Genomic DNA, 13,050 nt, shown 5'->3' with positions numbered 1-13,050 from the left:
AGATATTTTAATATTTGATAATTTGATGGAATTTACACTTAATGATTCTGCAATTACATTTTATTCCAAGCATCAACTATTCTTTAAAACACATTTTTCATTTTAAACTTATATTTTAGACTATTCATGTGACCCTTTTTCCAGTTTAACAGTTAATAAAATTATGTACGTAACCAAAGCACTTAGTTGATTTGTATAACCAAATTTTAAAAATATTTGAGCTTCCATTATTTATGTTATCCTTATCATTTGTGTTAACTGATTAAAAACCGAGTAGGATGGGCTCTCCTTTTCCAGGCCTCACCACTTCTTTCCCTGCAGCCATTGCACCACGGCAGCATGAACTCTGCCTGGGTTTCATTTTCTGGGATAAGAGCAAGAGCAGCGTTACTTCCAGTGCTGATTTTGACAGGAGATGCTGCTTTATGAACTAGGGCCCTAATGTTCAAAAATAAGAATGAATTGCAGAAATGAGACCTCAAGAATAATGAAACTTATATATTTACTAATTGATTTTCAATTACCTTTTGCTGGGACCAGTTTAGTAGGAGGTGGGGGCTTCTCAATAACCATTGGGACTGCAAAAACATAAAACAGATATTTATGTTTAGATGATGCACTGTCCGATGTTTACTAATCCTGTGCATCACTGGTAGGCATTTGGTGATCTATGAGTACTATTAATACACATGCCTACCACGAATCATCATCATGCTTTTTATAATTCCCAAATCGAGTTCACTAGAAATGCTATGCAATACCAACCAACCAAAACAAACCAAACTCATTGCCAGCAAGTTAATTCTGACTCATAATGACCCCCATTGAGTTTCCAAGGCTGTAAATCTTTATGGAAGCAGACTGCCCCCAGCTTTCTTCCATTATGCAATACCATATGAACAAAAATGCAAAAACATTGAAGTCTGATTCTAGTTTAGGTTGATTTAAAATAATTTAAACAAACATGAAACATAGATAATAATCTATATGTCTAATGCCAAAAATGTATATTCTTTTTTTTCAGGTATGAATTATATGGTTCATGAAATGGTCATCCTTTTTGAGCTCTTCTCATTCCATAGTGTCTCACAAATGATTGCTGTTCGCTTCTCCTTCTTTCAGGAGGTCCTGTGCTTCCTTCTAAAGAGCTATGGTAGCACTGTATTAAATCATTTGGCTGCTAATTGAAAGGTTGGTGGTTCCAACCCACCAGCTGTTTCATGGGTGAAAGATGAAGCAGTCTGCTTCTGTAAAGATTTACAGCCTTGGAAACCCTACAGGGCAGTTCTACTCTGTCCTATAGCGTCCCTTTAAGTCAGAATCGACTTGATAGCAGTGGGTTTGATTTTGGTTTGGTGCTGCATTCTGAATCAAATGGGTTAAAACTATTTGTTTAAATTTAATTATCCAATCTTCTTCCCAAAAACCTTCTAAGATATATTAAACACAAAAATTGCTAAATAGATCCTCCATCAAAAAACATTTTTTTTCTGTGAAATATTGACATGTAGATCAAGTGAGCAGGAAGCATCCTGAGTTGAGTTGGAGCACTGCTTGAAATTAGCATCAACCCTTGATTTTTCTAGTGGTATGAGTTGCTGTAGACCAGCTATTGGACCAAAGGGTAGTGCCTTCTGGCGTTACCCTTGGGTATCATGGACAGACAGAGGCAGAGAAGAACAAAAGAGAAAAAAAGGACACAAAAGAAAGTTGACAAAAAGAGAGTCAAAGAAGAGGATGAGTAAGTGAAATGAGAGGTATCATTTCATGACTTTTAACTCTTCCTCTTCCTCCATACTCCACTGTTTTGTGAAAATAATTAAAACTCTTTACTGACTAATTATAATACCTTTAGGTTCCTCTTCTTTAGGTTTGGTGATGACTTTTTTGGTATCTTTCTTCACAGCCTTCTTGCTCACTAAAAGAAATAGATGTCAGATGTAAGTGACTAACGTTCTGAGGGCTCAAGGTGGTTTATTGAAATAATTTTTCATATATTGATATTTTCAGTTTAATGTGTAGAAAAGACACTTCACATTATTGCAAAATATGTTTCAGAAAAGTTTTCGATTAGAATGAAAAAAAAAAGTTTTTAGGATATATATATTGATTTTACATCCTCTAAGAAGTAAAGACTGATAACCAGAAGGCTGGCTGTTCAAACCCACCAGCCACTCCTCGGAAGGAAGGTTGGGCAATCCTACTTCCGTAGTGATACTGCCTCGGAACCCCAAGGAGGGGTCACTATGAGTCGGGGCCGACTCGATGGCAAATAACAACAACAACAACAAGAAGTAAAGGAGGAGCTATAGTGCCACCATGGATAAGAGCTTGGTTGCTAAACAAAACCCAATGGATTGAACACCCCATTCACTCTGTAGGAGAAAAGACCCGGCAATGTGCTCCCATAAAGATACAGCCCAGGAATCCTAGAGGGCAGTTCTACTCTGTCTAGAGAGTTGCTATGAGTAGGAATTGATTCAGGGGCACACAGCAACAACAAGAGGTAACGTTTTTAAACACGGGGAGTGAATGAATCTAAGTGATCCATAAATAGAAAAGGTACATATTTTCATCTCTGTTTCACTGAAGTACAAACACATTAAAGTTGTCAGGAAGAAGAACAATAACAAGTGAATTAGTAAAGTTCTATTTATGATGTATTACAGAAGTTCTTTTTTGCTCTTGCTGTTAATGGACAGTCATACTTTGATCCCTAGTCATACACTCTCATACTCATGCATACATAACACTGTCATTTTAATTTTTAATATATGATTTGACTTCTCCAATTTCGAAGTTGATACTAAGATTTAGCCATGTTGGCACCAGCACTGAAAGAAACTCATTCATTAAGGTAAATTTTTATTCCTGACAATAGAAATGGAAATCTATGATTTTTGATCCGTGTTCCCTCCTGCTATCAGAAGTTATCAGAAATAGATAAAATATATTTAACTATGCTTATATAAATTATATAGATGCTGCTCATTGTTACCAAGATTGTGATCATCACAAAACTTTAAGAGTCTTACTTTCTCCTGAGACCAGCAGAAAACAGCCAAAGCCTTTGACATCAGTTGCAGTGGGCACTAGGGACTAGCACATCAAGCCCATGAAGCTACTATAGTAGTAGTTTCTTGGACAAATGTGACTTTGACCTGTGGAATTTTTTACTGAACATGCTGGGAGAATACTGAAGGCCAGATCCCCAGAACTCTAGGAAGTTGACTGATTTGGTTGAGCAGTATTAGGGCTCAAATAGTACTTTTTTTTTTTTTTTTTTTAAATTGACAAACATGAGAACATCAATTACTATTGTCTCTAGCACACTTAGAAAAAAAAAATTGTTGCCACCGAGTTAATTCCAACGCATAGCGACCTTACAGGGCAGTGTAGAACTCTGACCTATAGGCTTTCCAAACTTTAAATCTTTATGGAAGCAGACTACCAAGCTTCCTCCCATGGAGCAGCTGGTAGATTCCAACCCCTGACCTTTTGGATTGCAGCTGAGTGCTTTTCCACTGTGCCACCAGCATTCCCTTCTGACATAATTAAGAACTCTTCATTGGTAAGCTCATGCCTTAGCTACCAATAAGTAAATAAATAAACAACATATATCTAAGACATTATAAATCATTACTTGTAATAAAACAGTGAATTTTAAAGAGTTAATATTTTAATTGAGAAAAATATATGAACTATAATTTACAATTTGAATATAAGCTAATATGACTGATTTCGATAAGCTGTACTAGAAAGTGATATCATTTATTGCTATGTGTTGCAGTTAAAAATATAAAATGTGAAATCAATTTGCCAAGAATTTTTAATAACCAAAGGAAAAAAAAAAAATTAAGTGATTTCAGTAAAATAATATTAACCATATTATTGATCTGATGGCTTTCAGAGTTGTAAGCATGTCTTATAGTTAGCTAGGGCTTCAAACCCACTAGCCACTCTTCGGAAGGAAGTCTGGACAATCTACTTGGGTAGAGATACCGCCTCAGAAACCCAAGGAGGGGTCACCGTGGGTCGGAACCAACTTGGCGGCAGTGCTTTTTTAGTTAATGCAATTCAACTTCTGAGCACTAGAGGGCCAGTGTTGCGTTAAACATTTTCTAAGCCTGAAATGGATAAATTCTGTATTTTGACATTTAAGTTGATAACATATAATACCTTCTATTCGTTTTGCTGGTGGTTTCTTTTCTTCAGGTGATGGTAGTAAAATGGGGATAGCAGGAGCAACCGCAGGAGGGATTTCTGAAGAAAATAAATGCCGTTGTCAGTAATATGCTTTAGGTTCCTATTTTGTGTGACACTGATGAAAAGTGTCATGCATTTCTCTCAGTAGCTGAAAAGTGCTGTAGTACCAAGCCATCAACCAGAATAAATAAGAATAGCTTATAACTGTAACTACTCCTTTGTTTTGATTTTTAATTTACGTAGGGAAGAATACAACAAAAAAGAGTCCGTTCTGACTCTCAGCTGTGGTTCTGGCAATGGCTTAAGAAGAGCAAATGCTGTGAGGAAGGTGCAGGATGGGGCAGTGTTTTGTTCTGTTGCATATAGTGCTCTGTAAGTCAGAGACACTTGACTACATCTACCAACTAGCCAGTTTCCCAGTGGTAGAATATTGCTGCTCCAAATGCAGGTGTCCTGGTGCTGATCTTACCTTCTGGCGGTACTGCTCGGATAGGCATGGTTGGGATTGGAACCCTGGAGTCAGGAATATCTGGAAAGGAACATGGAATGATAAGCATAGAAGGAATAAGAACACCTGTGTATTAGACAATTAAGATGTATTTCATCGTCAGGCATTTCAAAGAACAGAATCTAATATGTAGATACAAAGATATTGGGATTATTGGATTAAGCAGAAAAGCTTATTTCCTGCTAAAAATTTCTATGGCCATAACATAGCATGATCCTAGGTATCAGCTGAATGAGACTTTATCTCTAATTCCTCAACTTTTTGTTATTTTACTGAAAATAATTTTACTGAATAATACTTTTACTAAATAAAATTTTACTGACTAGAGAAACAATAGTTTTATAAATATTGGTTTGACTTTCTGTCATTTTCAAAATTACACTCCATTATAAGCAAGGATTAAAAAGAAATAAATAAAAAGACTTACCAGGAGGCTTCAGTTCAAGTTTGATTTCTATAAAAGGAAGGAAAAAAAAAAAAAAAAAAGATGTTTTTGTATTTAGATTGGCTAGACAGGCTACTTTGTTTCAAAGATTGCATTGTGGTTTTTGTTGTTGTTGTTGTTGTTGTGTGCTGTGGAGTCGGCCCCGACTCATAGCGACCCCTCCTTGGGTTTCCAAGGCAGTATCACTACGGAAGTAGGATTGCCCAACCTTCCTTCCGAGGAGTGGCTGGGGGGTTTGAACCGCCAGCCGTCTGGTTAGCAGGCAAGTGTCTTAGCCACTATTGTGGTTTTAATGGGTGTTTTCTGACCTTTCGTTGTTAAGTACAGCTCTGCTGTGCTTCTTGCCTCGCCTCTTGGCTCTAGCCGAGCAATCACCGAATAGACACCTAAGGAAAAGCATGATGGAAACTTTGTTTTGTGATGTTTGCACTTGACACTTCTTTGCTTAAATATATACATGTATTTTTTATATTTCTGGAACAGAGTAGAAGTCAGAAATACAGAAAACAGATGAGGGTTAAATTATATTTTCTCTGGACAACTGGGAAGTAAGTTACCTTCATCATCGGGGGTCACATTGTGGATGGTCATATAATGGCAGCGGCCGTCATTTCTAAAGTTGTATTTCTGGCTCTCAGTCAGTTCTGTTGGTCCTTTGTACCATGTCACGATGGCATCGTCAAAGGACACTTCACACTCAAAGGTGGCAGATTGATGCTCACTCACCACAATGTTCTGTATGCGTTTTGTAAACTGAATTGGTTCAGCTATTTCAACACAAAGAGGGTTCAAAGTTAGAGCTGTCAAGGGAAATTTCTTCTCCTATGTTTTCCCCTTAGATGTTTAAAGTATTCATCTTTTATCCAACTGAGTAACAAAGAAAAAGGTAAAAAATGCAAAACAAAAATAAAATATTCTTCCTTGTATAAGTAACAAAATCTTATCCCAATAGTATCCTGTATTCCTGCAGGATCATTGTAGGATGATGCAAAGGAACCCTGAAAGTTCTTAAGACGTGGAGATGAAGGCAATATCAAAGGGTACTGATAACACAAAGGTCAAGTTAAATGGAAAAAAAAAAAAGGTTAAAGATATAGGGGGTTCATAATAAAGGGAATATAAACTTAATCTAGGAGCTCTTGACTGCTAACTAGAAGGCTGGTGGTTCAAACTCACCAGCCACTCCTCGAAAGGAAGATGGGGCAATCTACTTCTGTAGTGATACTGCCTTGGAAACCCAAGAAGGGGTCGCTATGAGTCGGTGCCAACTCGATGGCAAGTAACAACAACAATAAACTTAATCTTACTCTCCAATTTACTTTCCAAATTCTTTCTTGCTTCAGTGAAATAATTTTTGCTATTCAGGATCTAAAATTGTTTATTATCCGAAAACTTTCGCTGTCAAATAATTTCAAATCAACAGGAAATCGACACTTCTAAGTATCAATGGATTCATCTCAAGAGGTCTGAAACCTGCTTTCTAGGCCCATGTGAACACTCCTGAAGGAGCCAACCCCCTGTGGATGGCAGGGGTGTTTCTAGGGAGGGTGGGCTAGAGAGGAGGCTCCTTCTACAAAATTTTGTATGTCTGCAATTAAATGTATAACAGCATAATGAACATCTTAGAAATCATATGTACTCTGGTGAGCTTTGTTTTTCAAGAATCTTGTTAAAATAAGTAGTTATTTTAAAAATGATTAGCACTTTCAACTGGACCTTTTAATTTGAAAACGATTTTAAAATTGTGAACTTTAAAATATGAGCAGGTAGTGATATTCATTATAAAGTAAGTTGGAGAAGTTGAAATGCTATGCAAATAAGAAGTCACACATTTGTGTTTTGACAACTGAAAATAAGCACCGGAAGTAGATGCTATCATTACAGACAAAATTTTGCTTAATGCAGTCCAAGGAGGTCTTCAGCCAATGTGTATAATCAAACGATTAGGAAATTAATAGTGTTGTTTCCAAATTCCCTTATTCCATTTTATTTCACAGATTCAGAAGGTTAGACTATGCTACTCAAATGAAATAATTAGTTTTGAAGATCATGTATGTCATTAATTTTATGTATAACATTTCATACAGACAAAATTAGATTAATCCTATCAGTGAAATATCAATTCTTAGCCCAAATCCTCTAGATTTACAGCTGTAAGATCTGGCTCTTTCTAAGATTTCCTTCCAGGAATCAGAGTTGTAGATATGAGGAGTATGGAATTTAGACTTTAAGCAGAAATGACTCTTAGAAAGTTATGTCTTAATCTAGATTTCAGTTCGCTTCTGATCAAAAAAAATGATGCAGAATCACTGGGACTTCTTTGAATGCTTTCCTTTTTGATTTTTTATGAGTTTGGAGATGTGAATGCCATGAGCATGTGTGTTGGGAAATGAGCACACGTGAGCACACTGAGGTGTATTCCACGTGAGGGTTGCAGAGACCCTGCACGGCACTTGCCATGAACCTGTGCTGTGTGCACTGGCTCTCTCCATCGTCTTTCACCCACCTTCAATTCTGAGCTCTGCTGAAGTTTCCAGATCTTCATATCTGCAGGTGTACTGACCCTGGTCTTCTGCTCGAACATCCGCAATGGTCAGCTTATGGACTTTGTGTTCCACTTCTGCTTTATGTCTTCCTTGGAGTTTAAGGATTCTGCCATTTCTGAACCACTGAGATTTCACATTTGGCACAGAAAACTGGCAACTCATGGTGCAAGTCTGGCCTTCTTTTAAAGTAACATCCTGAAGATGCCGTTCCCAAGCAGGCTCTGCTCACATGAGACAACACATATTTTGTTCAATATCACATACAGATGCATTCCAAGAAAATTAGCCTTAGAGGCCTTTATAAGCCTCTTTTACTTACCAATCACAGTTAGTTTAGCACTAGCGATGTGTGGACCACAAACCAATCTATAATTGCCCTGATCTTTAAGCTGACAGTTTTTGACTCTGAGTGTATGTCGGTCACCATCGATGTGTATTTCAAATTTATCACTGGGTTCCAGTTTTTCAGTCCCTTTGTACCATGACAGCTTGATTTCTGGGTAATTAATCTTAATGTCAATTTCAAAGACAGCATCATTATCTTTCAAAACTGTCTGGTTTTCGATATCCTTGATCAGAGTGACAGGCTGGAAGAATAAAGAATTAAAAACCAGGTTAGCCACTCCTCCCCTTAGAATTTCCAGTATAATCTGTTGACTTTATTACTTGCATAACTCATTTACCTCTGTTTGTGTTAGCCTTTGCTGAATAAACGATACAAGCTCCTCAAATTCTTTTTCATCCTTCTCTGACTTCTCTATCTCCTCAATTTCCTGGGGATAAAAAAAATGTATTAACTATGAAATAAATTTTGAATTAGAGGATGATTACCCTAAATTTCCATTCCTGGTGCTGCTTAAGTTATATAATCTAACACAACTATATGGATCTGATAACTCGAAGGGCATATACTAGGTATTTCAAATATGAATTTGCTGATCATACCAATCTATGTGTTTCTTCTTCTTGACTTTGCTTTAGCAGTTCAAATGCTTGAAGAAGACCCCGGAAGTCAGTGATTCCATACATGCGGGCATATTTTTCATACTCTTTAGGATCAACATTTTTGAGTAGCTCCAGGATATCAATTTCCTCTTCTTCTCCAGTTCCTTTCTTTAAGATTGGAGTCCTGATGAAAATAAATGAACGTAAGTCATTGGTCTTGTACTTATTTTGAATTATCTATCATCATTTAATGATTACAAATGTCATTAAGTTTTTTTTTTCCCTCATGACATAGTCGTTCTTCAAGAAACATTAATTTTATATGTTAACTGTGAAGGAAAAAAAGATACGAGTTTTGAGATGGAGTGAGTTAATGTTGGACTATTATTACAAAGTGTAAAAAAAATGATCATAGAGTTTAAGAAAGGAAAATAGAATTTCTGAAAACTTTTCAGCCAGAGAGCCTAATGAAAGAGTTATGATGTAATAAAGGAAAAATAATAACAGTAATGAAAAACTTTAATAAGGGATGAATGTTGTATGTGATGGAATAGGTATGTGAAAATTAAATGTAGATTAACTCAATAATTAGGTTGAAACATAAATTGTATAGAAATTATTGACAATTACAGAAAATGTTGAAAACCATTTATAGCATAAGAATACATATAGAAACAAAAACTTCATACTTAGACACACAAGCAATGCTCAGTCTTTTCTAGATACCATTTCCTTTTGTTTAAAAGCTTAGTGAAAATTAGCCTCCTTGCAAAATCTTTCTCATAATTATTCAGAAATTGATCCTAATGAACCAGTAATTTCCACCCAAATGTTGCATAATTGTTTATCTGTTTTTATTACCATGTCTCTACGTTTAAGTTCATTAACAATTTGAATCTTGGAGGGGGATCTCTTGGAGGAGGTCCATGTCTTTTGAGAGATCCCTTTTTTGAATGGAAGATTACTGCACGTTTTCTGATATTAAACTTACTTTTTCAGCATTGCTCTAAGATCGCCTTCAATTTTCTCTTGTTTCTTCCTTTCATCCACCTGTAAGTTAACATTACTTTCAATTTCACCATGCTTGTTAAATGCAACACATCTGTATAATCCAGAATCCGTTTTTGTGGTGTCTCTAATCTCCAGTTTTGCTTCATCTCCTTTCTGGTGGATGAAAATGCGACCCCCTTGGTTCAGTTGTCTCCATTTCCCCTTTGTCCATTTAACATTTGGGATTGGATCACCTCCAACTTTTGCAATGAATGTTGCAGTAGTTTCTACGAAATAATGAAAACAAGTGAATAAAAAGAATAAGTTTCCAAAATAGGTTCTTCTGAAATTAAATAAATAGTAAAAGTTTCAAAAAAGAGGAAGCTATATTTTTCATGAAGTACTTACTCTCTACAACTCTGATACTCTGAGGTTCTGATACAAAGAAGAGTTTTCCATCCACTACAGCTTTCTTAGCCACTGGGACTGCAGCTGGTTTGTCTGAAAATATGTGTACATGTTCGTTATGAAAAATATCTTACATGTATTTGTAAAAATACTTTTTGTCACATGGAAAACATGTTTACACACAAAAGTTAATATCAATGGCCTTAAAATTGTAATAAATAGTTCCCTACGTAAGCTATAGAACTTTGTCAGTAACACTGATAGCATGTACTCTAGAACTCTGAGGATCTATTACAGAAGATATAACAGCTTCACAGAAATTTATGCTAGTGATGCTATCACAGGTTGAGCTACCATCATATTAGTAGTATTCATATTAAAGTATCAAGTATTTCTAGTTTTAACTTTGCTGTATAGATTTTCTCCAGGGAAATGATGATACCAGGCTACTTTAGATCATATCATTATAGCATCAATTTTGGAACTACACTAATTATACTTTAATGGATACAATAAAAAGAGATTAAAGAAATACAATTTTGAGCTTGTGGTAAATTTAGATAATTTTTATAACTTTTTTTTCCTCATTAAATTGCCTAATCAATTAAAATAAGGAGGCTACAAATTGAAAATGAGTAATAACTGGTGTTTCAGAAAGTTGGTTCCATTCTTACTTCAATTATAATAAAATAAACATGAGCAGCTTGTCGCTTGATCTACTTTTTTAGGTGTACCTTTAATGGTCACTTTTGATTTGGAAGTGTCACTTCCAGCCACATTTGAAGCTTTGCACACATAATCCCCCGAATCTGCCTTGGCCACATCCTTGAGTTCCAGCACGGCTGTTCCATTAGCATAGCTGAAGCTGCATCTGTCTGAAGGCTTGACTTCCCTGCCAGCTTTCAACCACTGGATCCTGATCGGCTCTGATCCCTGCACGTGGCAGCTCAGCTGCACGAATTCTCCTTCAGTTGCTGTTACTGGTGTAAGGTGCTGATCAAACACTGGAGGCTTCTTAGGTTCTGGAATAGGAAAAGCAACTTAATGAGGAACACTAAAGCCAAAAAGTATTAGGTTTGAGAAAACATACAAGCAAAGAGCCAAACAATTTTGCCTCTAACAGGTAACACTGGTCGCTGTAGTAGAATGGACTGATGTATCTGGTTTATTCCTCTTTGGAGAGAATGGTTACATGTGTTGGATAAAAACAAAACAAAACAAAACAAAAAACCCACGGATAAAGGTTTAACAACAACAAGGAACAGATGCCATTCTCTCCACCAATCACCCAAGCATCTGAAATTAAGTACTGCAAACATTGCTCTGGCAGTTACTATATACAAATTTCTGTGCCATATAGCACACTATTGATTCTCTCAAACCTGCATGTTGTTATTTTTACGCGTCCTTGAGTTGGCTCTAACTCATAGTGACCCTGTGTAAACAGAACAAAACACTGCCTGGTCCCGCACCGCCCTCACAACCATCACTACGTTTGAGCCCAGTGTTAGTTACTGTGCCAATCTATCTCATTAAGAGTACTCCTCTTTATTGTTGACATTCTGCTTTACCAAGTGTGATGTCCTTCTCCAGGAATTGTTCCCCTTGGATAACATGTCCAAAGTACATGAGACAAAGTCTCACCAGCCTCATTTCTAAGGAATACTCAGGCTGTATTTCTTCTAAGATGATTTGTTCATTTTCTGGCATCCATGGCGTATTCAATCTTCCTCACCAATACCATAATTCAAAGGCATCAATTCTTTGTTGGTCTTTCCTATTTATCATCCAGCTTTTGCATGCACATGAAGCAACTGAAAATACATGGCTTGGGTCAGGCACACCTTAGTCCTCAAAGTGACATCTTTGCTTTTTAACACTTTAAACAGACAGGACTTTTGTAGCAGATTTGCCTAAAACAATACATCCTTTGATTTCTTGACTGCTGCTTCCATGGGCTTTGACTGTGGATCCAAGGGAAATGAAATCCTTGGCAACTTCAGACTTTTCTCCATTTATCATGATATTGTGCACTGGGTCAGTTCTGAGAATTTTCTGTTTTGAAGGCTTCAGTCTTTGATCATCATTAAGTGCTTCAAATCCTCTTTACTTTTAGCAAGCAAGATTGTATCATCTGCATATTGCAGGTTGTTAATGAGTCTTCCTCCAATCCTGATCCCCCATTCTTCTTCATATAGTCCAGCTTCTCAGATTATTTGCTCATAATACATTGAAGAAATATCATGAAAGAACACAACCCTGATGCACACCTTTCCTGATTTAAAACCATGCAGTATTCCCTTGTTCTGTTTGAATGACTGCCTCTTGGTCTATGTACAGGTTCTTCACGAGCACAATGAAGTGTTCTGGAATTCCCATTCTTCACAATGTTATCTATAATTTGTTATGATGAACATAGTTGAATGCCTTTGCATAACATCTTTCTGCTATTCTTTGTTTTCAGCCAAGATCAATTAGAAATCAGCAGAGATGTATCCCTCATCCCATGTCCTCTTCTGAATCGAGCCTGAATTTCTGGCAGTTCCTTGTTAATGTGCTGCTGAAGTTGTTTTTGCATTACTTGCAGCAAAATTTTACTTGCATGTGGTATTAATGATATTGTTTGATAATTTCTGCGTTCTGTTGGATCACCTTTCTTTGGAAGGGGCACAGACACAGATATGAATTTCTTCCAGTCAGTTGGCCAGGTAACTGTCTTCCAAATTTCATGGCAAAGATGACTGACCACTTCTAGTGTCGCGTCTGTGTTGAAACATCTCAACTGGTATTTTGCCAATAGCTGTAAGCTTGTTTTTTGCTAATGCCTTCTGTGAAGCTTGGACTCCTTCCTTCAGTACTATTGTTATTTTCTTCCTGAAACCTTTGAATATTGACCTATTCTTTTTGTACACTAATTCTGTGTATCCCTTCCATCTTGTCACTAACAGGTAACATTGGTTGCTGTAGTAGAATGGACTGATGTATCTGGTTTATTCCTCTCT

General features: G+C 36.6%; 1 protein-coding gene across 1 annotated transcript in view; it reads right to left on the bottom strand.

Moving 5' to 3' along the window:
- The window catches only part of TTN (titin), a 284,216-nt gene that overhangs the window by 167,960 nt on the left and 103,206 nt on the right, over window positions 1-13,050 (bottom strand). The window contains 15 exon segments of the mRNA XM_042780925.1: window positions 525-561; window positions 1,773-1,786; window positions 1,850-1,918; window positions 4,180-4,263; window positions 4,676-4,735; window positions 5,142-5,168; window positions 5,468-5,545; window positions 5,717-5,926; window positions 7,666-7,926; window positions 8,025-8,292; window positions 8,389-8,478; window positions 8,651-8,834; window positions 9,642-9,927; window positions 10,049-10,141; window positions 10,783-11,070. Coding sequence (XP_042636859.1) covers window positions 525-561; window positions 1,773-1,786; window positions 1,850-1,918; window positions 4,180-4,263; window positions 4,676-4,735; window positions 5,142-5,168; window positions 5,468-5,545; window positions 5,717-5,926; window positions 7,666-7,926; window positions 8,025-8,292; window positions 8,389-8,478; window positions 8,651-8,834; window positions 9,642-9,927; window positions 10,049-10,141; window positions 10,783-11,070 — 2,049 coding nt within the window.

The sequence above is a fragment of the Orycteropus afer genome, unplaced genomic scaffold (genome assembly GCF_000298275.1).
Source record: "Orycteropus afer afer isolate SDZICR_OR568_19922 unplaced genomic scaffold, OryAfe1.0 scaffold00001, whole genome shotgun sequence".
NCBI lineage: Eukaryota > Metazoa > Chordata > Mammalia > Tubulidentata > Orycteropodidae > Orycteropus > Orycteropus afer.
Note: the sequence above shows the minus strand (reverse complement) of the source record. Positions and strands in the feature narration are given on the sequence as shown.